We start from the raw sequence: 25,876 nt of genomic DNA, 5'->3' as shown, positions 1-25,876 counted from the left end.
GTGCCACGAGTGCAGCCCTAAAATAGCAAAAAAACAGAAGTGGCATGATTCCTCCAAAGTTAGCCAGGCAGCTGTGGTGTCATGCAGGACCAGACACTCGGGAATGGGGTCGAGACCTGGGTTCTAATCGGATTTCCATCTCTCCGGTGCCCCAGGGGTCTCAGTTGTCTATAAAATCCAAATAATGTTCCCATTCACAAGGTTACTGTGAGAGAACAATTGCCAAAACCAAACGCTCGAGCCAGCTCTTCCTTCTGATTAACGGAGCCCTGGGGCTGGGTCTCAGGGCTCCTGACTCCAGGGGTCCCCGCTTCTCCTCCCGTTTGTGGCCCATGCTTGTTCTCCATTGTGCCCACCTCTCTCTGTCGCTCTTAGGGCTCCACACGCCCTACCCCTGCCCGGAGGGCCGAGTCCAGCAGGGATCGAGAGGCGGGAAAGGGGGGGAGGGTGCTCCCCCTCCTCTTGGCCCCAGTCAGGATATGGCGGCTCTGGGCCCAGCCCTGACCGCTGGGTGGAAACAGGAAATGTGTGAGACTTGGTGTGCGCTGGGTCTCTGCGCCTGGCTCCACGGCTGATAAGGGCCATTGTGTGGCCGCCAGGGATGATCCTGCCCTGGATAGATGTGCTTCCCGGAGGAAGGAAGGAAGCTTTGCTGGCCTTTCCTGGGCGGGGGAAGCCGAGGGCAGGGAAGGAAGGGTGCCTGGGGGAAGGTGCCTACCCCAGGGGCTGTCAAGGCCAGCGTTGCCCCACCGGACCCTGCCCCTCCCATGCCAGCGTCTGACTCTGGAAAGGTCGCTTTCCCCATCCACTTCCCTCTCCGCACTTCCTATAAGGAATGGCCTGAGATCCAAGGGCTCAGTCCCAGGCCAGGAAAGTGTCAGCTGTGATTTAGCAACAATGAAGATAGAAAAACAGGAACGTCTGGGGGTGGGGAGCATCTGAGGGTGGCGAGGAAAAGTAAGGGGCAAATAGGACCCAGCTACCCACTGCCACGCCACCCGGCGACCCATCTCTTAAACGTTTGAGGCTCCAGAGGAGGATGGGACAGGGACCTCCTCCCCGTGCCCTCCTGCCTCCCAGCTAAACCCCTCTGCCAACATGGCCAGCTGCCAGAAGCAGCCCTGGCCTCTCAAACTCCAGGGGCTCACCTGCTGCTGCAGGAGGCAGGCAAGCTCGGGGGACAGGCAGGCGGGGCAGTGCCTACTGATGCATCCTCTTGGCTTGGGGCAGGATGCACATTTGGGGAGTGGTCACAGCTCTCCAGCGGACACCAGTGAGAACACCCGGCCGTGAAGCTGCTGGGGGGAAAAACTTCCTACCCTTTGACCTGGAGCTCAGGGTCCCTCGTGGGTGGCTACATCAGCTCCTCTGGTTACCTGGGACAACAGGCATTTCCTCCATCCCTCAGCCCCTCCTCTTCCTGCCCCAACCCCGCTGGGCCAAGAGGCTTCCCAATCAGACCTGGGCTGCTCCAGCTGTGTCCTGAGGCGCTGGACCAGACACATCCCCTGGGGCTGAAGTTGAAGCTGAACCAAGTGGCCATCCCAGCTTAAGATCAGATTCCTGGTTCCGGCAACAGGCAGAGCCAGCAGGCAGGCAAGCGGGCTTTTGCTCAGAGGCCCCAGTGCTCAGCACGCTGGCTATCCACAGGCGGAATGGCACTGCAAGTGGAGCTGATACCCACGGGGGAGATCATCCGTGTGGTTCATCCCCACAGGCCCTGCAAGCTAGTAAGCTGGGAAGCTCTGGGCTGGGAGGAAGGGTGGCTGTATCTGCCCAGGGCCCAGCAGACCCTTCTCAAGCAAACCCCTTGAGAAGGCAGTGAGCAGTGGGGAAGCGTTCTGATCCCTGGTGGAACAGAGACAAACCGGGCAAGAAGGGGTAAATGGAAGGAAGGTTGAGGGTTTAAGCCTATAAGGAGCAGGGTTTCAAAGCCGGGATCTGGGTTTGAATCCCTTCTCCTCCAGCTCCCTGATCCTCAGCGGGCTGGGCTATGAACTGGTGACAGAGCCGCTCTGAGATCTAAGGACCAGTGCACATGAACCTCCAGGTGCACAGTACAGGCTCAGTTAAAGCCGCCGCTTTCCCGTCTGGCCTGAAGAAATGACGCCCACCGGCTCAGCGCGGTAGCGTGGGCGGGAAGGCAGGTGAAGGGGGCATGGTAGTCACAAATGGGAAAGAACTGACTTGGCCTGGCATGCAGGGCAGGGTCGGGTTTGCTCTGGGGATGCAAAGGCGCCCTACGATGAGAAGCGAGAACCCCATAAGACACCCACTCGCCCAGGACTGCAGCGAGTGGGCCGGGTCTTCGGTCGGAGGAGGGTGCGTGTGTGTGTGTGTGTGTGTGTGTGTGTGTGTGTGTGTACCTGTGAGTGTGAATGACTGTGACTCGCCTCGTCCCGGGAGAGCTGGCTGCGGAGTGCGCTGCACCAAGCCTCCGCGGACACGAACGCAGACCTGGCCGGGCGGGCAGGCGGGCGAACGGGGCGGGGCCGGAGGGTGCGCGCGCGGGGCCTGAGCCCTGCCCGGGATGACGACAGGCAGCGGCCCGGCCCCGGGCGGGCCCTGGGCGGGGAGAGCGTGCCGGGGCCGCGGACTCCGGAGCCGGCCACGCCGCCCAGCCTGGCCCCCGCCCGCGCACCCGAGAAGCCGAGCCGGTGGGTACGCGGGGCGCGGGGCGGGCCGCAGCCGGGGCGGCGGGGGGTGGGCTCCGCTGGCGGGCAGGATGGGGGAGAGGGAGAGCGGCCGGGCGGCGACCTAGGCCCGGAGCTACCGTTCGGGAGGCGGGGTCGCCGGCGCGGAGACTGCGAGGGCCGAGGGTCGGCTCGGCCTGGCCGGGGCAGGGCCCCAGAACCTGGCGGCTCCAGGATTGGGCTGATGGAAACGTGGATTCGTTGCGGGTAACGTGAGGGCGAGGAGGAGCGTCCTGGGGGCGGGGGTACCCTGCGCGCCCTTTGGGGCCCTCCGACTGCCAGCTTTGCCTCCGGGTTCCGGAGAAGCCGCCCCGGCCCCGCCCCTTCCCGTTCCCCGCCCACGGGCCCCGCCGAGGCAGGAGCCCCCGCGTGTGAGTGTGGCGGATGGGGGGCTCTGAGATGAATGAGAGAATGAATGGCTGGCCCATGGCCTATTCAATGCCAGGCACGCTCCGGCTTCCTGCTCACCCTCCCGGGCTCTGTGGGTTCATTCATTCAGGCGGGCGTCCACGAGGGGCGTTGAGCCCCCACTGGGTGCCGGCCTGGGTGAGAGACTGACAAGGAAACATCCAAACAGAGCGGATTGCGATGAGGAGAGGGCTGTGTGTTTTCGGGGAGTCAGGAAGGGGCTCTGGAGGAAGTGATACCCGAACTGAGTCTTCAAGGACCACCAAGAGTCAGTCAGGTGGGGAGGGGGTTGGGTCGTCCAAGGATGCTGCAGGTGCAAAGGCGAGAAGCTTAGAGCCCCACGGCTGGTGGCAGGGGTAGGCGTAGCTCCTCCTGGCTGTGCCTGGTGGTGAGGGAGGCATGGGGAGACAAGGGACTGGAGAGGGCTACCCATGTGGCCACGCGGGAACGGGACGCGGGGGAGCAGTGGGGGCTGCTGGAAGAAACAGTGGGTGTGCTTGGCACATGGAGGAGTGCCCTATAAACCTTCACTCTGTTAACGTGAGCTGTTAATTGATTGGATTTGGATTTGTAAAAACCACCGGCTGCTGTGGGAAAATGAATTGGAGGGAGGAAGGCAGGGAGGCCAGTGTGGAGGCTGCTTGCTTACTCCGGCAGGGAGAGGGAGGGTGGAGCAGTGATACAGGAGCAGAGGGGAAGTTCCAGCAAGTGGTGACTCGTTGGTGTGAGGAGTGGAAGGAGGAGGGCAGGGCTTTTGGTGCCAAAGAAGTGATGACTTAGCTGGAGGTGGCTCCCTCCTCTCAACATACAGGATCTTGAACAAGGAGGATAGGTTAGGGGGCAAGGTGCTTTGTGTCTTTCTGCTAGACCCTCAGGCAGAGGCATCTGGCAGGCAAAAAGCCCCTGGTTCTGGAACCAGAGTGTACAGCCCTAGACCGGGGCCCAGAGAGCTCTCAGGTAGAATCCCTAGTCTTCACCTTCTCCATTCCCCCTCAAAACATTTACCTTGAGTCTGGAACAGTCCTTGGTGGGGCAGCCTGGGCCCGGACCTAAGGTGTGTTCGATACACAGAAGTTGAGCCACTGTTCTGTGCCCAGCATGAGCTGTGAGTGAGATAGGCTATGGTTATTTTGTTTTCTTTTTTTCTTTTTTGTCTTTTAGGACTGCACCTGAGGCATACGGAGGTTCCCAGGCTAGGGGTCACTTTGGAGCTGTAGCCTCCAGCCTATGCCACAGCCATAGCAACGTGGGATCTGAGCCGCGTCTGTGACCTACACCACAGCTCATGGCAACACCAGATCCTTAACCCACTGAGCAAGGCCAGGGATCCAACCCACATCCTCTTGGATGCTAGTCAGGTTCGTTAACCGCTGAGCCACGATGGGAACTCCTCTCTTTTCTCAAGTTTTATTGAAGTAGAGTTGATTTACAATGTTGTGATAATTTCTGTTTTACAACAGAGTGATTCAGTTATACATGTATACACATCCATTCTCCCTCAGATTCTTTTCCCACATAGATTATCACAGATTATTGGGTAGAGTTCTCTGTGCTATACAGCAGGCCCCTGTTGGCCAATCATTCCATATACCTCAGTGCGAACATGCCAATCCCAAACCCCCAGTCTATCCCTCCCCCCAGCCTGTCCCCTAGGCTGTGGTTCTCTTCTCTGCTCCCCAAGGCCTCAGTGGAAATCAGTTTATAGCAGCAATCTGGGGGTCTCCTCAGAACACCTTCTCCAGAACTGCAGAGCCCTGCGGTGGGGGAACACCTGAGGCTACCCACTACCCTCCCCCCTCCTCCAGAGCTCAGGCTTGGGGGCATCTGGCTGATACTAGGTAATGGATGACCCAGGTCTGCTGGACCTGTTCCATCCCCACCTTCACGGGAGAAACGACCTCCCCATGTGGGAGAAGACCCAGAGGCAGCCCTGGGAAATAAGTCCTGGGTCACTCGGGGACCATGACTGCACCCCACCCTGCAGCCAGCCCCTAGGTCCAGGGACATGCTGGCAGCTCCGATGACATGTCCATCTCCCAGGCTGCTATTCCTAAGGCCTACATGTCAATTGTCACACAATAGCGCCAAGGGAGGGTACCGGGCGCTGCAGTCACGAGTTTACCGAGGAAGGTCATGGCCTGGCAGGTAGCATGTTAACCTCTACAGAGAAGCCAGGAGATCCACCAGCCCTCTCCCTGCCTCATCACAGGAGGAGACAGTGCTAGACTTCCCTTTTCCAATCCCACCTCTCCTTTTACTAGTCCTGGGCTCTTGAGCATGTCGGTCACCTGCCCTGCCTCAGTTTCCTCATCTGTAGAAGGAGGGGTAATAATACAGACCTCATGGCTCGGCTGGGGTCACTGACGGGTCTACCAGAAGACAGCACTCGGCTTTGCATCCTCGGCCGCCGTGTCTCTCTCACCCTCAGTCCCCCGCCTCCCCACCCCTCTCCCAAGAGGCCGCCCCTGTCCAGTGAGGCGGGGCGGGCGGTGGCTGTAGCGGGGCGGGGTGGGCCCTGTGGTCCCTCTAGGGGCCCGCCGCGCTCAGGTCCGCCTAGAAACGGAGACGCCCCCTTCTTCTGCCGCCGGGCGGCGGCTGTGGGGGCGCCAGCGGGCATCTCGGGAATGCAGCGGCGCGGCTCTGGCTGGGGGAGGCCGGTCCGACCCCTCCGCACGCAGATTCCCCTCATTCCAGCAGGTTGACGCGGCGGCGGGTGGGGCGGGGCGGGCACTGCGGCCGCGAGGCCCCGCCCCCTTGCCAGCTCCTTCCCCAGGAGTCTGCCAGCCGCAGCCCTGAGCTCCAGCCTTGCCCGCCCCCGGGGCCCTGCTCCTAGTGGGGGCCGGCTCGACCCCTTTCCCCCAGTCTTGCAAAGCACTCCACACCCCGGGTGAGCAGGAAGCTGAATCCCCTCCCCATTCCCTCTCCTTTCTGCATTTTCACCCTGGGGGCATCGCGGAAGGGGCCTCCTCCCACCCTGAGCCCGCCGCAGCGGGTGGCTTTAAGCACACAATCCCCACCCCTACCCGCTGCTCCCACCCATCTCCCAGCTGCGCGCGGCAGCACCCAGTCCCCTCGCCCCCTCCAGAGGGCCCCATCTCCCAGCTGGTGCCCCCGCCGCGGGCTCCCCCGGGCTGCGGCTCCAGCTGGGCTGCTGTTCTCGAGGTAATGAGCCTTCCCCACGAGGCTGCAGCCCGCACCTGCCGCAGCCTCACTCTCTCCTGGGGGATCCTGGGCCCGCGGGTGGGGCGCGCTGGGACTTTGGGTCCTAGGCCTGCTTTTTGTCCAATAGGACAAGTCAGTGTCCTCCGTTTTGCACCTCTGGGTCCTTATCTGTCAGGTGGGGCACAGGTAAAGTTCGAGAGCTCTTTGTAACTGGCAGACAGACACGCCTGAGGGGCTTTCCCAGCTAGATAAGAAAGGTGACCTGTCTGGGCCAGGACCTGGTTCTTAGTAGGTCTGCTCCAAGCGTGTGTGGGTGTGTGGCAAGAGCGTCAGGCCCAGAGAGGGACGTGGTGTTTACTGAGGGACTGGGAGGTGCCTTGGCTCCTTATCTTAGCCTTCTCAACCACACCTTGGAGACTGGCATTTAAGGCTGAAGGAGAGACTCCCAGAAGTTGTGACCTGCTGGCAGGCACACAGCTGGAGAGAAGTGGCCCAGCCTTTTGGAAGCATTAGCCGTCACACCCCCACCAGCGCTGGGATCTGGGCCAGAGTTTGCCCAGCAGGCTGCTGCCCTCCAAGAGTCTAGAGAGGGTGGGGCTGCCTGGGGGCTGGTTTGGATAGAGAGAGGGTGCCCTGGTTAGAATACGAAGGGGGCCGCCGGAGGGACAAGAGGGGGAGGCCCCCTCCAGAGGAAGAAGTGAAGTAAGGAGCCCCTGGGCACAGAGGCCCTGGTCAGGGTGTCTGGAATGGGGGAGGGCATTGTCCCAAATGCTGGAAGTCGGACCTGGATTTCCCAGATGGAAAGCTGAGCCCTCCATGGAGGCCGGGCACGCACTGCGCTCCAAAAAGGTGCTCAGTCCCTGGGGCGCGCGCCCCGGGCAGACGCGGGAACCTAAAGAGGTTTTCTTGGGACTTAAAGACGCTGGACCCGCCCCCCAGAGAGTCCGGGGATGGACAGTGTCCCGCACAGAGGCTCCGCCCGCCTGGGCGCGCCGGCCGTATTTGGACATTTCGTTCTATTTTTAACTTTCCCGGGACTCGAGGTTGGGGAGAGGGGGGGAGGGAAATCCTGCTTCCTTCAGGACCCACGAGCTTCTGCCTAGTGAGTCCTGCGCTTGGCCTAGTCCGTAGTGTAGACACAAGCCCGGAAGTGAGTTCTGGGCCGGTGTAGACGCGGCGGCCGCGCGGGTTCCGGGCCCCACCCTGGAATCAACGACGTCCCTCCAGGAAAACCTGACTCGGGCGGAGCCCCTGCTCCGCGGGGAACCCCGCCCCCACCTCTGCCCCCACCCCCGCCCCGAGATCCCCCTATAGTTCCTGCCCCACCCCCACCAGCAAGAGAGGAACCCCAGAGTCCGAGCCCCGAGGGAGGCGGGGGCGCCGGGGGAGTCCCGCGCTTCCGAGGCTCGCGGAGGGGGCGGAACCGGGGGCGGACTGGCCCCTCCCCCGTGACGCCGCCGCCGCTGCCGCCGCCGCGCCACCGGCCGAAAGCACGGGCAGCGGAGCAGGGCGCCAGGCCGGTCGGGCAGGATGCGCTACCGGGCGTCGGTGAGCAGGGGCGGCGGGCAGGGCGGGGGGTCCCAGGAGTCCCTTCTGGCCTCGCGGCGCCGCCTCGGCCCCGCCAGGAAGCGGGCGCGGCCCAGGAATTTCGGGTGGAAAAACGTCCCGGAAAGTTGCAGGGGGAGGAGGCCGAGGCAGGCAGGGCCTGAAGGCGCTCGGACCCGGACCGGGCGAATAGCTCCCGGGGAAGGCTGAGAGCGCCGAGACCCGTCACCCAGAGGGCAAGGGGGCGGGAGCTTGGGCTGCCAGATTTGGCAGCTGCTTCAGGACAGGATTGGAGGCAGCGGCGGGGGTGGGGGCGGGGGGCGATGAGGGACCTGCCTCCGAGAGACAGGCCCCTGGCCAGGGGTGCCCAGGCCAGAGATCTGGGTGGTGTGCGGGTGGGGGAGACGCCTTCGGGAATCCCACCTTTGCTGCCACCTTGCTCTTCTCTGACTGTTGACATTCTGGAGTCAATTTCCTAGAGCCCTCGGACCCTCTCTGAAGAACGTGGTGTGGGGTGAGGGCCTCGCTGAGCTCTGTACTTTTCCCAGCCTCTTATGGGCTGGGAGGCAGCTGGGCTTTCCGTGGTAAAACCCCAGGGCCATGAGACTTCTCATCGCTCTCAGGGGAGGAGGGTGTTTGGGGAACCGAGCAGCTGGAAAGAGAGGGTGTGGTTCAGCTATGGGAGGGAGGCCCCCCTTCTGGGGTGAGTGCTGAGCCCAGCTGGGATGTGAGGGCCCTGGGGGAATCCCTCTCCTACGGCCTGGGACGGCCTCTTGCTCCCCCTGGAGAGTTTGGTGGGTGGGGATGGAGAGTTGGCCCCACCCTGCCTGTAGAGTTCCCTCCGGAGCCACTTGTCCTACAAAGCACCTGTCACACGTGGCTCAGAACTAAGGGACTTGAAGTCACCTGGTCTAATTCTCAACTCCTCCTCTTGAGAAGGAAGCAGCCCAGAGAGAGAAGGCGTTTTGTCCAAGGTCAACAGAGCGTTCTTTTTCTTCTTCTCATGACATTCCCCCACCTTTTGCTACACAAAACCGGCATCTCCTTGGAATCGGGGGCCTTGCCCCATGTCCTCTGGGTTCTCTGCCCCAGGGTTGTGTGTTCAGGTCCCATGTGCCCCACGTGGCCTTTGTTCTGGGAGCGGTGTCCTCAGTTCCACGTGCCAGCTGTACCCAGCGTGGTCCATCTCCAGGGTGTTCCCTGTGTCCAGGCCCCCTGGGTCCACGCGCCCCTCCCTGGTGGCCCTCTCAGTCTTACAGGCTGCAGTGCAGGGGGAGAAAGTGGCCTTCCTGCCCCCTGCTACCTCTGACCCTCTCCCGTGGCCCACCCCTGCAGGCCCTGGGCAGTGACGGGGTGCGGGTGACCATGGAGAGCGCACTGACCGCCCGAGACCGGGTGGGGGTACAGGATTTCGTGCTGCTGGAGAACTTCACCAGCGAGGCCGCCTTCATCGAGAACCTGCGGCGACGCTTCAGGGAGAACCTCATCTATGTGAGGCCCAAGCGGGGGGCACAGATGCAGGGCTGAGGCGGGAAGAGGCTCAGGGGCCTCTGGGAGAAACTTCTGACCCTCCCCCCCCCAGACCTACATTGGCCCCGTCCTGGTCTCTGTCAACCCCTACCGGGACCTGCAGATCTACAGCCGGCAGCACATGGAGCGTTACCGGGGTGTCAGCTTCTATGAGGTGCCCCCCCACCTGTGAGTGACCCCTCCTGACCTCCCCGGGGATGAATCCCGATCCCCACCTGTGAGGGAAGCCACAGCCGCGCACCCATGGTCACCCCAGTCCCCCTCCAAGGTGAATCTCCCTACTCCATCTGGGCAGGACCTCCACCCCAACGCACACCCTTGACTCATTCCCCCGACTCTGCCTGGGCATGGCCCCCCATCTTAGTGACCCTCTGAGCCCTGCCTCTGAGGGATCTCCCAGTCTGAACGTATGCGTGACCTCAGCCTTCAGCTGCATGACCTCCAGTCCTCCCACCCATGGGCGATCTGCTCAATCCTCCGCCTGAATGGGATTCTCATCCTCAGCTGTGAAGGTCTCCCTGGACCTGCATCCTGACGGGTTCCCCCATCCTCAAGGGTACACCAGGCGTGGGAGCGCCCATCCCCTGCAGTCACCGCCCCCCCCCCTCCCCTAAGCTCCTGACCAGCCTCTGCTCCAGGTTCGCGGTGGCCGACACTGTGTACCGGGCATTGCGCACGGAGCGTCGGGACCAGGCGGTGATGATCTCTGGGGAAAGCGGGGCAGGCAAGACAGAGGCCACCAAGCGGCTGCTGCAGTTCTATGCTGAGACCTGCCCAGCCCCCGAGCGGGGCGGTGCCGTGCGTGACCGGCTGCTGCAGAGCAACCCGGTGCTGGAGGTGAGGGGACAGCAGCTTGGCCAGGGGTCGGGGGGCAGGGGGAGACTGCCAGGCATCCCTCATACCCCGGTCCCTTCCTAGGCCTTCGGAAATGCCAGGACCCTCCGGAATGACAACTCCAGCAGGTTCGGGAAGTACATGGACGTGCAGTTTGACTTCAAGGTACCAGTGGGTGCGTCAGGGCAGGGGGAGTGGGATTCCCATTCTGTAGGCGCCCACTGGCCAGGTCTTTGGCACCAGCAAAAGACTTGTCTACTTATGGAGAACCTACTGTGTGCCAGGCACTGTTCCAGGTGGTGGTACCGCAGTGAAACAAAACTGACAGAAACCCTGTCTCCAGGGAGATAGACGATGAACAGAAAGATGTAATTTAGGTGACAAATGTCATGGCAAAAAAAATAAAATGAGGTAAGGGGAGGGGGCAGTTGCTGTTTTAAGTAAGGCAGATAGGGAGTTCACGTCATGGCTCAGCAGTTAACGAACCCGACTAAGATCCACGAGATTGCGAGTTCGATCCCTGGCCTCGCTCAGTGGGTTAAGGATCCGGTGTTGCCATGAGCCATGGTGTAGGTCGCAGACATGGCTTGGATCCCTCAGTGCTGTGGCTGTGTCCTAGGCTGACAGCTGTAGCAGCAATTCGGCCCCTAGCCTGGGAACCTCCATATGCCGCAGCGCGGCCCTAAAAATAAATAAATAAGGCAGTTAGGGTGGGCCTCGCTGGGAAGGGGGCATTTTGGTAAAGGCTTGTTGGAGACGGGGGAGTGAGCAGATAGATATGGGGGGGGTTAGGCAGAGGCCCTGAAGTGGGGGGGTGCTTATGAGTTCAAGGACAGCAAGGAGGCCAGAGTGGCTGGAGAAGAGAGGGAGGGGCCGAGGAAGAGAGGTGGAGGCCAGGGGGTGCAGGCCCTTCGGGGTCTTTGTAAGAAGTTTTTTAAAGCTTCGAGTGGCAGGGAGACCATCAGAGAGTTTGAAACAAATGTGTTATGGAGTTCCCCTGTGGCGCAATGGGATTGGCAACGTCTTAGGAGCGCTGGGTCACAGGTTCTGTTCCCAGCCTGGCACACTGGGTTAAGGATCCAGTGTTGCTGCAACTGCAGCTGAGGTCGTGACTGTGGCTTGGATCTGACCCCTGGATTCCTGGCTTGGGAACTCCACATGCTACAGGGCGGCCAAAAATGGGGAAAAAAAAAAAAAAGACTTGTGTTATGACCTCACTTCCCTGCCTGCTTTGTTGAGAATAGATGGTAGAGAACCAGTCTGAGCGAGGGAGCCAGTTAGGGAAGTGATGGTTATTAAATCTAGACGACAGATGGCAGGGGCTGGGCCCAGGGTGGTGGCAGTGGATTCTGGATATTCTGAAGGTTAAGGCAGCAGGCTTGGCTGTCTGATTGGATGTTTGGTGTGGAAGAAAAGAGGCTTCCAGGAGTTCCTGTCACGGTGCAGTGGTTAATGAATCCGACTAGGAACCATGAGGTTGCGGGTTCGATCCCTGCCCTTGCTCAGTGGGTTAAGGATCCGGCGTTGCCGTGAGCTGTGGTGTAGGTCGCAGATGTGACTCGATCCCACGTTGCTGTGGCTCTGGCGTAGGTCGGCAGCTACAGCTCTGATTAGACCCCTAGCCTGGGAACCTCCATACGCTATGGGAGCGGCCCTAGAAAAAGGCAAAAAGACAAAAAAAAAAAAGAAAGAAAAAAAAGAAAAGAGGCTTCCAGAAGGATGGCGGGCTTCTTGGCCTGAACCCCGGGAAGGGTGGAGTGAGTGTTGACCAAATGGGAAGAGAAGCCAATCTGGGGAGGGGGACATCAGGAGTTCAGTTTTAGGCCTCTTGAGGTTGAGATGCCTGCCTGGCATCCAAGTGGAACTGCCAGGTAGAGAGTGCTGGGCATCCTATCACTCAGAGGAAGAAGCTGAGGCCAGAGGGACGGCTTGCCTGGACCCACACAGCCGTGGGCTGAGCAGGAACGAGTGCCCAGGAATGCAGGGGGGGTAGGGGAAGCTGGGTTCTGCCCCGAGTTCTCCTGAGCAGTCGCTGCACGCTGCCCTGCCCACAGGGTGCCCCCGTGGGTGGCCACATCCTCAGTTACCTCCTGGAGAAGTCACGGGTGGTGCACCAGAATCACGGGGAGAGGAACTTCCACGTCTTCTACCAGCTGCTGGAGGGGGGCGAGGAGGAGACGCTGCGCAGGCTGGGCCTGGAACGGAACCCCCAGAGCTACCTGTACCTGGTGAAGGTGAGGAGTGGGCAGGCAGGGGGGCAGGTGCCACCCAGGGAGCCCAGTCCTAGGGCTGGTCAGCCAGCTCTGCCCGTCCTCCAGGGCCAGTGTGCCAAAGTCTCCTCCATCAACGACAAGAATGATTGGAAGGTCGTCAGGAAGGCTCTGACAGTGATCGACTTCACGGAGGATGAAGTGGAGGTGAGGCCTCTGCTGGGGACCCCCCCTTTCCTCCTGTCACACCCGCAAAATCTCGGTCCACCTTTACACCCTGTTTCCACACTAGCCACCCACCTTCTCCCCTCAAGGCTTTACCCCTGGTCCTTGCTCCCTCTGACCTTCCACTGTGTGGGGCCCTCCCGTAACCCCACCTGCCCCTCCCCGTCCCCCCAGGATCTTCTGAGCATCGTGGCCAGCGTCCTGCATCTGGGCAACCTCCACTTTGCTGCCAATGAGGAGAGTAATGCCCAGGTCACCACCGAGAACCAGCTCAAGTATCTGACCAGGGTGAGCAGGGTGAGCGGGGGCGAGGGCAGGGCAGCGGGGCCGGGGCGTGCTCACCCACCAGGCCCACCCCTTCCCTTGGCAGCTCCTGGGTGTGGAGGGCTCGACGTTGCGGGAAGCGCTGACGCACAGGAAGATCATCGCCAAGGGCGAAGAGGTGACTTTCGGCCCCGGGAGGTCGGGTTGGGACGGGGGGGATGTTCCCAGGCAGCCCCTGCTCCCCTCGTCTCTTCCCCCCGGTCTGTTCAGCTGGTCTTCTCAGCCATGCTGAGGCAGGTGGCTCAGAGAGGCACCTCTGGCCAAGGTCGCAAGGAAGAGAGCGAGGCTCGAAGGCAGACTCCCCTCCAGGAAGAAGGCATCCTGTGTCTACACCACCTTCCCTCTGGTGTGGCCACCGTGGCCTCCCCTGGTGCCCCCACCCCCAGGCTCACCAGGAGTGGGGAGGGCAGAGCGGCCAGTTTCCTGAGCGCGAAGGGGCAGGGCTGGGAAGCAGCTGCGTTCATCTCCCCCTCTTGCCCGCGGCAGCTCCTGAGCCCGCTGAACCTAGAACAGGCTGCGTATGCGCGAGATGCCCTTGCCAAGGCCGTGTACAGTCGCACCTTCACGTGGCTGGTTGCCAAGATCAACAGGTCACTGGCCTCCAAGGTGAGGGCTTGGCCCCTGCTGCTCCCAAGGTGACGGGGAGGGCCGTCCGGGGAGGCCTGGGGCGGGAGCTGGCCAGCACTCGGGCCCATGCTCTGGGTTCCCTGGCCCTAGGACGCCGAGAGCCCGAGCTGGCGGAGCACTACGGTCCTTGGGCTCCTGGACATTTACGGCTTCGAAGTGTTTCAGCACAACAGGTCAGTGCCCCCGGCCCCGCCGGTGCCTCCTCCACCCGCCCTGTCCCTGCCCGGGTCCCTCTCCTCCCCCTCGCCGCCCCCGGGCTTCTCTCATCCTTGCCAGCGACTTCCCAGCCACCCTGAGTCCTGCTCCGCGTTTCTTCCCTTCAATGTGCAGGGGCCTTGTCCCCCCGCTGCCCTTCTCCTGGTCTCATGTCCCCTGAGCTACTGAGGGTTCCTCTGTCCCCCTCCCAGCTTTGAGCAGTTCTGCATCAATTACTGCAACGAGAAGCTGCAGCAGCTTTTCATCGAGCTCACCCTCAAGTCGGAGCAAGAGGAGTATGAGGCAGAGGGCATCGCGGTGAGTGCACCACGGGTGTCACCACGGGCCTGCGGGTGTCCCCACATGTCCTCGAAGCCAGGTGTCGGCCTCCTCCAGAGGGGTGCCAGGACCCCATGACCATGGCTCCCTCCCCTCTTGCTCCTCAGTGGGAGCCTGTCCAGTATTTCAACAACAAGATCATCTGTGACCTGGTGGAGGAGAAGTTCAAGGGCATCATCTCCATCCTGGTGAGCCGTCTGTGCCTCCAAGGCCTGGTGCGGGGGCTGGGCGGGATGCTATCACTCTTTTGGCTCTGCTCTCCCCGCCTGTCCGCAGAGGGCTGGAGTCTGAGCAGGGCCAGGACAGGGCCATGTGCGGGGAGGGGCGGGGGGATGGGAGGTGTGGGGAGGCCTCCTGGGTCTGTGTCTCCCACGAGGGCCCCTGAGTGCCTGTGCTGTCCAGTCCCTCCGCCACGTACCCCGCACCCTCTGCCACACCCCCTAGGACGAGGAGTGTCTGCGCCCCGGGGAGGCCACAGACTTGACCTTCCTGGAGAAGCTGGAGGACACAGTCAAACACCATCCACACTTCCTGACGTGAGTAAGGCTGCCGGGCTGTCTTGGGGTGGGGGTGGGGGTCTGTGGAAGCCTCGGATCCCCCTCGAATCATAATACACCTGGTGACTCAGGAGGTTGGGGACCTGGTGTTGTCCCTGCCGTGGCACAGGTTCAATCCCTGTCCTGGCCTACACCACAGCCACAGCAACACAGGATCCAAGCTGCATCTGGAACCTATACCACAGCTCACAGCAACCCTGGATCCATAACCCACTGAGAAAGGCCAGAGACTGAACTTGCATCCTCCTGGATGCTAGTCAGCTTTGTTAACCGTTGAGCCACGGCGGGAGTGATTCTTTTTTGAGAATGAAACTTGCTAAGGTTTTTTAGCTTCCTTATTTGGAAACTGCTTTTTATTTAAGGAATCCCCTAAAGTGGGGCGAGGGGAGGGAAAAACAAGCCCTTCTGTCCCATTTCTGCTGTACTTTGAGCTCATCATCTCTAACCTGAAGCAACCCTTGAAGGAGGTTTTCCTGAGGCTCGCAGAGGTGAAGCTCCTTGCCCAGGGTTATCTCACATGCTTAAGTCTGGAACTGGGACTCAGCCCCAGAGCCACAAATGGCAGAGCCCAGAGCATTTTTTCTTTCTTTTCCTTCTTTCTTTTTTTTGCTTTTTAGGGCCACATCTGTAGCATATGGAAGTTTCCAGGCCAGGGGTCTAATCGGAGATGAAGCTGCCAGCCTACACCACAGCCACAGCAACTCGGGATCTAAGCTGCATCCTTGACCTACACTGAAACTTGCAGCAACGCCAGATCCTTAACCCACTGAGCAAGGCCAGGGATTGAACCCCCATCCTTATGGATATTAGTCAGGTTCTTAAGCCACTGAGCTACAGCAGGAACTCTGCCCCTGAGAATTTGTATTTAAGAGAATTTTTTTTTTTTTTTTGTCTTTTTGCCATTTCTTGGGCCACTCCCATGGCATATGGAGGTTCCCAGGCTAGGGGTCGAATCGGAGCTATAGCTACTGGCCTACACCGGAGCCACAGTAACGTGGGATTCGAGCCATGTCTGCAACCTACACCACAGGTCACTGCAACGCTGGATCCTTAACCCACTGAGCAAGGCCAGGGATCGAACCCGCAACCTCATGGTTCCTAATCAGATTCGTTAACTACCGAGCTATGACAGGAACTCCTAAGAGAATATTAAAAACCCTTTTTCTTACTATTTTTTAAAACTTTTAGTTGAAATTTTTTTATTATAGTTGATGAAAACCTTTTTCTGATTGTAAAAATAACACTGCTCATCAGAGAAAAGTTGGAACATGTGCAAAAGCCACTTGTAATCCGTCACCCAGAGGTCACCACTGTTAACAATTTGAGGCATTTTCTTCCTGCCTTTTTTCTATACATTTTTTTTTTCTGTAGTTGAGAACTTATTGTGTATAAGGCAGGATAATGTTGTATCCTGAGTATGTTCCTGTATCATCAAACAGAAAAATTTCCTCAAAACACTTCCTGCAGTGAGTCTAACACACAGATACTCCACTGCTCTCACCAAGCCTTTGGGGGCCCTGGCCAGCCTCCAGGTTTCTGCTGGGAAAGCAGTGCTGCCACGGATATCCCTGGGCCTTAAATCTATGCCTGTGTCTCTGGTTAGTTGCTTGGCATTGTTCTTAAAAGTTGAAAATGGGTTAAAGAGTATAAACATGCTTAAGACGTAAGTGATCTCTTGGGGCAGATTCCATTCTTTTTTTTTTTAAGGGCTGTACCCACGGCATATGGAGGTTCCCAGGCTAGAGGTCAAATCGGAGCTACAGCTGCCACCCTACGCCAGAGCCACAGTAACGCCAGCTGCGAGCTGCATCTGTGACCTACACCACAGTTCACGGCAATGCCGGACCCTTAACCCACTGAGCGAGGCCAGGGATCGAACCCGCAACCTCATGGTTCCTAGTCAGATTCGTTTCTGCTGCGCCTCAACGGGAATGCCTTTTTTTTTTTTTTTTTTTTTTTTTTTCTTCTTTCTCCCAGATTCCATTCTTAACATGCAGTGGGCAGCACCCAGCCCGCTGAGCAGAGCCATGCAACAGCCAAAAGCAACACCAAGTAACCCTCCATCCAGCACGCCCTGGCAGTGCAGAGGCATAGGTTCCTGGTCCTGGCGCTGTGTGACCCTGGGCAAAGCCATCTATCTCTCTGAGCCTCTCTGGCAGCCTCTGTGCAGGGAGGTGGCCCCGCCTTGCCCGCTGCTTACGGGATGCCTGGTTCCTCTCTTGAAGCCTCTTCAGCAGGCAGGGCGCGTGGCTCAGGCCAGCAGTCTGAGGCGTCCTCTCCCTGTCGCTCCCAGGCACAAGCTGGCTGACCAGCGGACCAGGAAATCTCTGGGCCGGGGGGAGTTCCGCCTTCTGCACTACGCTGGGGAGGTGACCTACAGTGTGACCGGTGAGGAGCCCGGGGCTGGGTCCCCACAGTGTGCGGGGAGAGGGGCTCGCCCTCGCTTCACAGCTCCTCTCTCCTCCCAGGGTTTCTGGATAAAAACAATGACCTTCTCTTCCGGAACCTGAAGGAGGTGAGGACGTGGGGAGGGCACGCGGCCTGGGCTCTGAGTGACCTCCGCCCCAGGAATCGGACTGGCTTGTCCCTGTGCTCCCACCGTGACGCCCTGCTCTGCCCTCACAGACCATGTGCAGCTCAGAGAATCCCATCATGAGCCAGTGCTTCGACCGGAGCGAGCTCAGTGACAAGAAGCGGCCAGAGACGGTGTGAAGGCTGTGGGACCCGAGGGGGCGTGTGTGTGCCGGGGAATAGGACCAGTGCCTGCATGAGCTGGGAGTTGGCAGTGTGTGTGTGTGAGTTCGTGCATTTGTGGGTACCTGGGAGCACATTCGTGTGTGTCTAGGAGGCTGCCCGTGGATGCACCTGTGCCTGCTTCCATGTGTGCTTGTGTGTGCACTCACCCCCTCAGCAGACGTCTGTGGTGGCTGCTGCTGTGCTCTCGTAGAAATGGGAACTTAGAATGGGGAGCAGCAAATTGCCCAAGGGAGTAGAAGAGGGGAGGGGACCAGGGAGGGCTTCCTGGAGGAGGAGGCTTCGAAGACCACTTGGGAATGCCTAGGTGCTTGTCAGATAGACCTATGGGAGGGCACTGTAGGCAGCCAGAGGCCCCCACACAGGTACATGAAAAGGACCAGGAGATGGACAGGAAAGTGACATTTTGAGGAGAGAGGCTGGGAGAGGCAGATAGGGCCAGTGGCACCAGGTGTGGGGAGGGTTCCGGATGTCAGCAGAGGCATGGCTGCTGGGCTTGGCAGGAGGAGGGCCGGGGTGGTCCCAGGAAGAGCCAGGTCCGTGGAGAGGAGGAAGCCAGAGTGCGGCAGGCAGGCTGAGACATGCTGGCAGGGCTGCCATGGAGGCAGCGTGTGGCTCAGGGTCTGACTCCCTGGGACCCTGCCCTCTGTGCTCCACCCATCCCCCTCCCTGAGCATTCTCATCCTCCAGGCCAAGGTATCCCCCTCCCCCGCCCTTGAGAGGACACCCCCACTCCTGTCCAGGCCTCTCCTTAGATTCCGCTGACCTCTTCTAAGTAGCCCGCAGGTGCTCCAGACTCCGCTAGTCTGTGATGGGTCCTTAACTGTCCAGGGTCCCAGGCCTGCTCCTTCTGTTTCCCTGATTCGGGGCAGGGACTACCTTCTACTCAGTCCTAAAGGCCCAGAAACCTGGGCAGCATCCCCGATTCTGCAGCCTTCCCCTTTCCCTCATCCTCACAACCACTGGATCTTGCCTCTTTCTGCTGCCTAAATACTCCTTCCTCTCGGCCCTTCCCCGTCACCATGACTCCAGCTCAGTCCTCTGAGCCAGCCAGCCACCTCCCTGGTCTCCTTACCAACCATCCTCCATCTATCTGCCATAGATATTCCAAAAAGCAGGTCCAAAAGCATTCCCTCACTCCAGATTCCTCTTTGGCTCCCTATTTCCCTCAGGATAATAGTCGGTCTCCCTTCTGTGGCTCTCGAGTCCTGCCATGATGCTGCCTCTCCAACACTATCATTTTTCCTCCCCAGTTGGATCCATGCGCTGCTTGCAGCTCCCTCTGTACATCTAGCCTTTGCCCACACTGTTGCTCCCCCTGATGCCTTTCCCTCCTCCCTTCCCTCTGGCTGTCCTCTACTTATCCTTTCTTTCTTTATATATTTTTGTCCTTGCCCACGGCCTGCTGATGTTCCTAGGCCAGGATGGAACCTGTGCCACAGCAGTGACAACACCAGATGACTCCTGCTTATCCTTTAAATCTTAGCTCAGCAGTAACAAACCCAGCTGGTGTCCATGAAAATGCAGGTTTGATCCCTGGCTTTGCTCAGTGGGTTAAGGACCCAGCGTTGCCATGAGCTGTGGTATAGGTTATAGATGCAGCTCGGATCTAATGTTGCTGTGGCTGTGGTGTAAGCCGGCAGCTGCAGCTCCGATTCATCCCCTAGCCTGGGAACTTCCATATGCCTTGTCTGTGACCCTAAAAAGACAAATAAATCTTAGCCAAAGGGTCATTTCCGGAGGGCCCTTCCTGATGCTCCCTACCCCACAAACTGGATTGGTTGCCCCTTTCTTGATGCTTCCAGAACCCCCAGGCACATGCCCATGGCACTAATGGGACCGTGATGAATTGCGAGTCTTTGCTGAGGCATCCGCTTCTCCCACAGGCCTGAGACCCTTGGAGGTTCCGCAGCACAGTCTGTAGGGATAATGGTTGTAGGCAGAGGAGTAGGATACATTGTTTAACAATATGGCCCTGAAATTCTAAGAGAGAGTGGCTGCCAAAGGGAGATGTAGGATTCTGGTTGCCAGGAGACGTGAGCAGGATTTTTGGAGCCGAGTGAAGCTCCCTGAGCTGAGGTCTCTAGCTCAGCCAGAGGGATGCTGGTGAGGTAGTCTGGCCCCTTCCATCACTGTGAGGGAGGGGTGATGGGAGGAAGTAAGCCCCCCCCCCCCCCCACCTAAGGGCAGGGGTAGTTGTGGGAGCCGGTGCTGTTTGGCCCAGGGAGGGGCCTCTGGAGCTTGGCAGCTCTGCCACAGGGAGGGTCATTTGCAGGGGTCAGCGGCCTCAGCCCAGCTCCAGCCAACCTTGCCTTCATCTTGGCTGACCAGGTGGCCACTCAGTTCAAGATGAGCCTCCTGCAGCTGGTGGAGATCCTCAAGTCTAAGGAGCCTGCCTATGTCCGCTGCATCAAGCCCAATGACGCCAAGCAGCCTGGTAGGCCGTCCGCTCCGTCGGCGGTGGGGGCCTTGTCTCCTCCCATTGCAGAGGCGATGGCCGTCTGTGGGCAAAATGCCCGCTGACCACCCCGTTGCCCCCCCCCCCCCCAGGCCGCTTTGACGAAGTGCTGATCAGGCACCAGGTGAAGTACCTGGGGCTGATGGAGAACCTGCGCGTGCGCAGAGCCGGCTTTGCCTATCGTCGCAAATACGAGGCTTTCCTGCAGAGGTGGGGGCGGGGCCTGGCTCTGCGCCAGGGGTGGGGGGCGGCGGGGGGACAATGGGAGCCTGGGCGTTCCCCAGAGGGAGGACAGCAGTTCTCAGTCCCGTTCAGGGACAGGACCCTGAGCTGCCGGGGGATCCACAGCAGGGGCCCCTCCGTGCTTCTGGCCTAAGGTCGAGCTTGGAAGGGCAAACACTCACCCCCCAGCAACCCCAGGCCCAGCCCTCTCCGAGCAGCTGGTCGGGTCCCTGAGGCCTGTCACCGAGGGAGACAGTAAAAGCCTAGGAGGAGGACAGAGTTGCCAATCAGCTCAGAAAGGCTAGAGCAGCTCTGAGGCGACCCGGAGTTAGAGAGCTGGGGAGTTGGTCAAGCCTGAGTGTCTCTACCGCTTTCAGGTCCATTGCCCTTAGGCAGTTGAGAAACCTGTTTCCTCATCTTTAAAGAGGGGGTGTAGCAGAGCGACCTCCCAGGCTTTCTGTGAGCTGTCAATCAGTGGGAGCGCCCAGCAGGTGCCCAGGAAATCTGGTTTGGGCCCCCAGAGAAGGGTGCTGGCGGGGGGGGGGACTGGGTGCGCATTTCTGCTCTTCCTGGCCCCAGGTACAAGTCACTGTGCCCAGAGACATGGCCTACATGGGCAGGAAGGCCCCAGGATGGGGTGGCTGTGCTGATCAGGCACCTTGGCTACAAGCCGGAAGAGTACAAGATGGGCAGGTGAGTGGCACCCACGCCTGGTGTTTGGGGGCATGGGGGTGGCAACCAGGGGCTCATCACCGCTGCCCTCCCAGGACCAAGATCTTCATCCGCTTCCCCAAGACCCTGTTTGCCACAGAGGATGCCTTGGAGGTCCGGCGGCAGAGCCTGGGTGAGAGAGGGGCCCCATCCTTCCTGTGCCAGCGGGGTCCATTCTGGGGAACAGGAAAGAAATCCCTGCTCTGGGGCTCCTTCTGCAGAAAGCTTGCCACCCCCACCCTCAGCGGCCCCCCTCCTCAGCAGCTCCAGCCCCAGCTGCCACCTGTCCTGCCCCCAGATACGGGATCCCAACAGGTTCCCACCTTGCTCGGCCCTCTCATTTCCTCTCCCTTCATTTATCTCTCACTCAGTAGCTCCTTCAGCCACTCCCCTCCCTCATGTCACTCATCGGGCTCTGCGCGTGCCAGGCCCCCGGCTGGGTCCCCTAAGCTCTGGCCAAGTGACTTTCTTTCCCAACCACAGCCACGAAGATCCAGGCCGCCTGGAGGGGCTTTCACTGGCGGCAGAAATTCCTCCGAGTGAAGCGATCAGGTTCGGGGCCCAGGGGGGTCTACAGGAGGACGGGACTGGGGCTAGAGTGGGCCACCGCGGGGAGGAGAGAGAGAGGTCAGCCCTCTGTGGTCTCCGCAGCTATATGCATCCAGTCGTGGTGGCGAGGAACGCTGGGCCGGAGGAAGGCAGCCAAGAGGAAGTGGGCGGCACAGACCATCCGGCGGTGAGCAGTGGGGCGTGGGGAGGGGATGCGGAGCCGGGTGGGAGGGTCCGTCACCAGGCTTCTCACTCCCACCCGTGTCGGGCCTCCGCCCCCAGGCTCATCCGTGGCTTCATCCTGCGCCACGAACCCCGTTGCCCCCAGAACGCCTTCTTCCTGGATCACGTGCGCACCTCTTTTTTGCTCAACCTGCGGAGGCAGCTGCCCCGGAATATCCTGGACCCTTCCTGGCCCACGCCCCCACCTGCCCTGCGTGAGGTCTGTGGGCCCTCCCTCCTGACTCGGGAGCCACCAACACCCTCAGCAGAGGGACTTGATAATCATGTGACCAGAGGAGCGAGCGGCAGGGAAGGGAAGGGACCTGGAGCTGGGCTGCGGGGAACAACTCGGGAATGGAGGGGCGGTCCAGGTCGAGGGGGTGTCGCTTCTGCCTGTCGTCTTCCGGGGCGGGGGGGGGGAGCCAGGCTGCCTGGCTGCCCTGACCTCGCTTGTGCCCCCAGGCCTCGGAGCTCCTGCGGGAGCTCTGCCGGAAGAACATGGTGTGGAAGTACTGCCGGAGCATCAGCCCCGAGTGGAAGCAGCAGGTACGGGCGAGGGGACCCTGGGGACCAGCCAGGGGCCGCTGGAAACGTGCCAGCCAGGCGGACCTTTACTTGGATTTACCATGTGACCTCAAGTGGGTCCCAGCTCCGATTCCGCCTCATGCATGAAGCCGAGGCTGGAGAAGACTTTTTGTGGCCAGTAGGGTTCATAGGCCATACCAGCTCCCCTGACTGGGAGGGGCTGCCCAGAGCGCGTTGTTGAAAAGGCTGCAGCTTCAGTCTGATGGAATGATGGCAGAGAGAGACACTGGTGGCTGACAGGCCTTGCATTTGCCAGCTTGGTATAGGACGATGCTAAGGGACCCACTCAGCACCGTTACCCTGTCTTTAAAAATTTATTTCTGTTAGAGTGTAGTTGACTTACAGTGTTGTGTCAATTTCTGCTGTTCAGTGTAGTGACCCAGCCCTCCATATGTGTATATATATATACACATATATATAATTTTTCTTTTTTTAATTAAAATTTTTTTAAATTTTGTAATGATTTTTATTTTTTCCATTATAGCTGGTTTACAGTGTTCTGTCGGTTTTCTGCTGTACAGCAAGGTGACCCAGTTACACATACATATATATACACGTTCTTTTTTTGCACATTATCATGCTCCCTAATAAGTGACTAGATATAGTTCCCAGTGCTATATACATTATTTTTCTCACACTGTCTTCCATCAAGTTCTATCCCAAGAGACTGGATACAGTTCCCTGAGCCGTACAGTAGGCCCTCGTTGCTTATCCATTCTCAATGTAATAGTTTGCATCTACCAGCCCCGGTAGTAGTTTCAGGTATCAGCAATCAGCCAGCTTCAAGATCCCAGGCTGCAGCTGACTCTCGGGGGCTCCAGGGCCTGATATGAAGGGGAATTAATATCATGACTATACTGTCCTGACCCTTCTGAGGGAGCCCTCCGCCTTGGTTGGTGGGGACGGCGGTAAGGGAGAGAAAGGGCTGATGGGGAATGTTGGTGTCGGGGCTTAGCCGCCTGGGGCTGGGGCCAGAGAGAGGGCGAGGGGGCCTGTCTCGGTTCCTGAGGCCGGGCCTGCCTCTGCGGTGATGGCCCCTACCCCCACTCTGACAGCCCCCTCCCTGCCCTTATCTCCTCAGCTGCAGCAAAAAGCCGTGGCTAGTGAGATCTTCAAAGGCAAGAAAGACAATTACCCCCAGAGTGTCCCCAGGCTCTTCATCAGCACACGGCTTGGTGAGCCCCTGACTTTCCAGTGCCAAAGGCCCCCATCTCCATCCTCGGCCCCTCTCTCCTCCTCTTACTCCCCTCCCCCATCTGGGTTACAGGTGCGGATGAGATCAGCCCCAAGGTGCTGCAGGCCCTGGGCTCTGAGCCCATCCAGGTGAGACCTGCCTGTAGCGCCCAGTCCCGCGGTTCTGCCACCCCAGGGCTAGGTGGCGGTCAGGGCCTGGGGCGGAGGGTGAGGAGGCCCCTCAGCCCCTCGCCTGCCCTCTGTCCCCAGTATGCCGTGCCCGTTGTGAAATATGACCGCAAAGGCTACAAGCCACGCTCCCGGCAGCTGCTGCTGACACCCAACGCCGTGGTCATCGTGGAGGATGCCAAAGTCAAGCAGAGGATTGATTATGCCAACCTGACCGGTAAGCCACAGTCCTGGGCTGCGTGGGGAGGGCCTCCTGCTCTGACCCTTGAACCCTGACCTCTGCCTTTCCCCCTCAGGAATATCTGTCAGCAGCCTGAGTGACAGCCTCTTTGTGCTGCACGTGCAGCGTGAGGACAATAAGCAGAAGGTGCCCCTCGGGGGACTGGGAGGCAGGGAGGGGGTGGGGTCTCTAGCTCTGGGCAGGGCCTGACCCCTCCCTCCGTCTGGCCCCCAGGGGGACGTGGTGCTGCAGAGCGACCACGTGATTGAGACGCTGACCAAGACGGCCCTCAGCGCCGACCGCGTGAGCAACATCAACATCAACCAGGGCAGGTGAGGCGGGGAGGGGTGGCAAGGGGGCCGTGTGGGCACAGAGGGCAGGCCTCACCCACCCCCTTCCCTCCAGCATCACGTTCGCAGGGGGCCCGGGCAGGGATGGCATCATCGACTTCACACCCGGCTCGGAGCTGCTCATCACCAAGGCCAAGAACGGGCACCTGGCCGTGGTGAGTGCGCCTGGCAGCAACTCCCTGCCTCCCGGCTGAGAGCCCTGGGGCCACGCCTTCCTCCCAGGGCTGGGCAGAGCCTGGGCACCTCCCCGAGGACCTCGATTCAGAGGGCACCATACCACTCCCTTCCTCCTGCTGCCCCTTTGAGGACCAGAGAGAGGGCCACTTGAGCCTCCAGAGAGCAGAGGGTCGTAAAGATGGCAGCACAGGGAGGTCGGGGAGATCTGGGGGCGGGGGGCCAGTGTGGGTAGGAGAGGCTCACCCTGGCCAGGACACAGATTCCTATGGGGACAGGCTCAGGGTCTCCAGCACCCCGTACACCACAGCGTTTCTAAGCCAGGAAGACACGTGCCCCCAGCACCTCTGCTTCCTGCTCACCCCTTGGGCTTCTTCCCCGGCCCCCACAGGTGGCCCCACGGCTGAACTCTCGGTGATGAAGGTGCCCGCTGGACCCCCTCCCGCCTCCCAGTGCTTTGCTCATCCCCCCTCCCCTTCCCAGTTACCAAAGACTCGAGCTTCCAGACAGGGACCCAGGGACACCTCGAAGCCCACCGACAAACTCCCACCCCCTGCTCGTCCCTCTCCTGGGGGAGCAGCAGGGGCCAGGGAGCTGCCCCAGGAGTGGGCCAGGCCGGGCCACAGCAATAGGAAAGCCGGGGCCAGAGGCAGCCGTGCCAGCCCCACTGCCAATGCCAAATATTGGAGAAAAGGGAACTTTTGCTGAGGTTTTCTCTGAGATTTTTTGATGCTTTATAGGAAACTTATTTTTTTAAAAAGCCCTTTCCTACCCCGAGACACACTGGATGTGTTTTCCCTGGCAGGGAATGTAGCTGGGAGGGTGGGCGGTCTGGGCCCTGGTGCCCTCTTCCCTGCCCGGGCCACCTTCGCCTCCTTGTTCCCTTGGCACCTTGTCTGTCTGCCTGCCCACCTGTACCCTTTGCAGCCCACTCCAGCATCCCCCTGGGGCTGAGACCATCCTTGCCTGGCCCCTCCTTCCTGCCTTAAAGATGCCCTTCTAATGTCATGCCAACCTGAGGGCATCCTGGAGTGGGGGCAGGACTCTTAGACTGTATATTTTAGAAGCTCTGAGAGATCATCCAGTCTAGCTGCCTAGTGTGACAGAGCAAGAGACAGAGGCCCAAAGAGGGGAGGAGACTCGCCCAAGGTCATCCAGCAGGCTGGGGCAAAACCAGACTGCAGCTTTGTCCTCAGCTCACCTCACCTCCTCTCCCAGGGACAGGGGGGCCCATGAAACAGGCTCGTGTCTTAAGGGTGCACATGGCTCCCTGACCAGCAATCACCCTCGGGGGCCACCAGGTGGGAGGAGCCCTCCCGCCTGAGTTCTTGCCTTAGGATGACAAACACCCTGCCCATATACTTCGGGCCCAGTTCCAGGACGAAGGGCCTTCACAGGCCCCTGCACCCCTCCCCATCCTGGGACCCTGGGGGAGGGGCTGGCCTTGGGAGGAGCTGCAGGGGCATCACCTCTTTCTGCTGCTTCTCCCCCCACCCACCCCTACCTCCCCAGAGGGCCTAGGGCCTGCCCAGCTGCCTCTGCCCTCCTGGGAGTCTCAGTCCACTGCTGACACTTCTGCGATCCAGAGAAACACTAAATAAAGCAATATGTGTTTGCCAA

At 60.0% G+C, this 25,876-nt stretch overlaps 1 protein-coding gene across 8 annotated transcripts; it reads left to right on the top strand.

Moving 5' to 3' along the window:
• The first annotated feature begins 1,457 nt into the window (after window positions 1-1,457).
• Window positions 1,458-25,876, top strand: MYO1C (myosin IC). Of its 8 annotated transcripts, none has more exons than XM_021067559.2 (32): window positions 1,458-1,730; window positions 9,144-9,299; window positions 9,391-9,506; window positions 9,977-10,175; window positions 10,257-10,337; window positions 12,227-12,406; window positions 12,491-12,589; window positions 12,782-12,895; window positions 12,978-13,049; window positions 13,418-13,537; window positions 13,649-13,731; window positions 13,966-14,071; window positions 14,200-14,280; window positions 14,537-14,628; window positions 16,943-17,037; window positions 17,118-17,164; window positions 17,275-17,355; window positions 19,735-19,840; window positions 19,954-20,071; window positions 20,663-20,776; window positions 20,851-20,927; window positions 21,278-21,346; window positions 21,446-21,530; window positions 21,626-21,785; window positions 22,028-22,111; window positions 23,232-23,325; window positions 23,418-23,473; window positions 23,594-23,729; window positions 23,809-23,879; window positions 23,967-24,064; window positions 24,138-24,237; window positions 24,648-25,876. In XM_021067559.2, the coding sequence occupies exons 1-32, from the start codon at window positions 1,656-1,658 to the stop codon at window positions 24,672-24,674; spliced, it is 3,192 nt and encodes a 1,063-aa protein (XP_020923218.1). In that variant the 5' UTR covers window positions 1,458-1,655; the 3' UTR covers window positions 24,675-25,876. The 8 variants fall into 8 exon arrangements, with proteins under 8 accessions (XP_020923218.1, XP_084841525.1, XP_005657073.1 ...); XM_084985399.1 differs by having other exon boundaries at window positions 9,391-9,894; XM_005657016.4 differs by lacking the exon at window positions 1,458-1,730 and adding an exon at window positions 2,572-2,657.

Source organism: Sus scrofa, chromosome 12 (genome assembly GCF_054392235.1).
Source record: "Sus scrofa isolate SSC_HxYL_T2T_F1_AM1 chromosome 12, Sscrofa_HxYL_maternal_Yorkshire_Landrace_v2.0, whole genome shotgun sequence".
NCBI lineage: Eukaryota > Metazoa > Chordata > Mammalia > Artiodactyla > Suidae > Sus > Sus scrofa.
The sequence above is the reverse complement of the archived record's forward strand: the minus strand, read 5'-3'. Positions and strand labels throughout refer to the sequence as shown.

Bases quoted from the DNA above. Each gene is read 5' to 3' on its own strand.
- MYO1C (XM_021067559.2), top strand. From the start codon at position 1,656: ATGGCACTGCAAGTGGAGCTGATACCCACGGGGGAGATCATCCGTGTG. The intron at 14,281-14,536 runs GTGAGCCGTCTG...CACACCCCCTAG, and splicing joins AGGGCATCATCTCCATCCTG to GACGAGGAGTGTCTGCGCCC. The intron at 23,880-23,966 runs GTGCCCCTCGGG...TCTGGCCCCCAG, and splicing joins GTGAGGACAATAAGCAGAAG to GGGGACGTGGTGCTGCAGAG.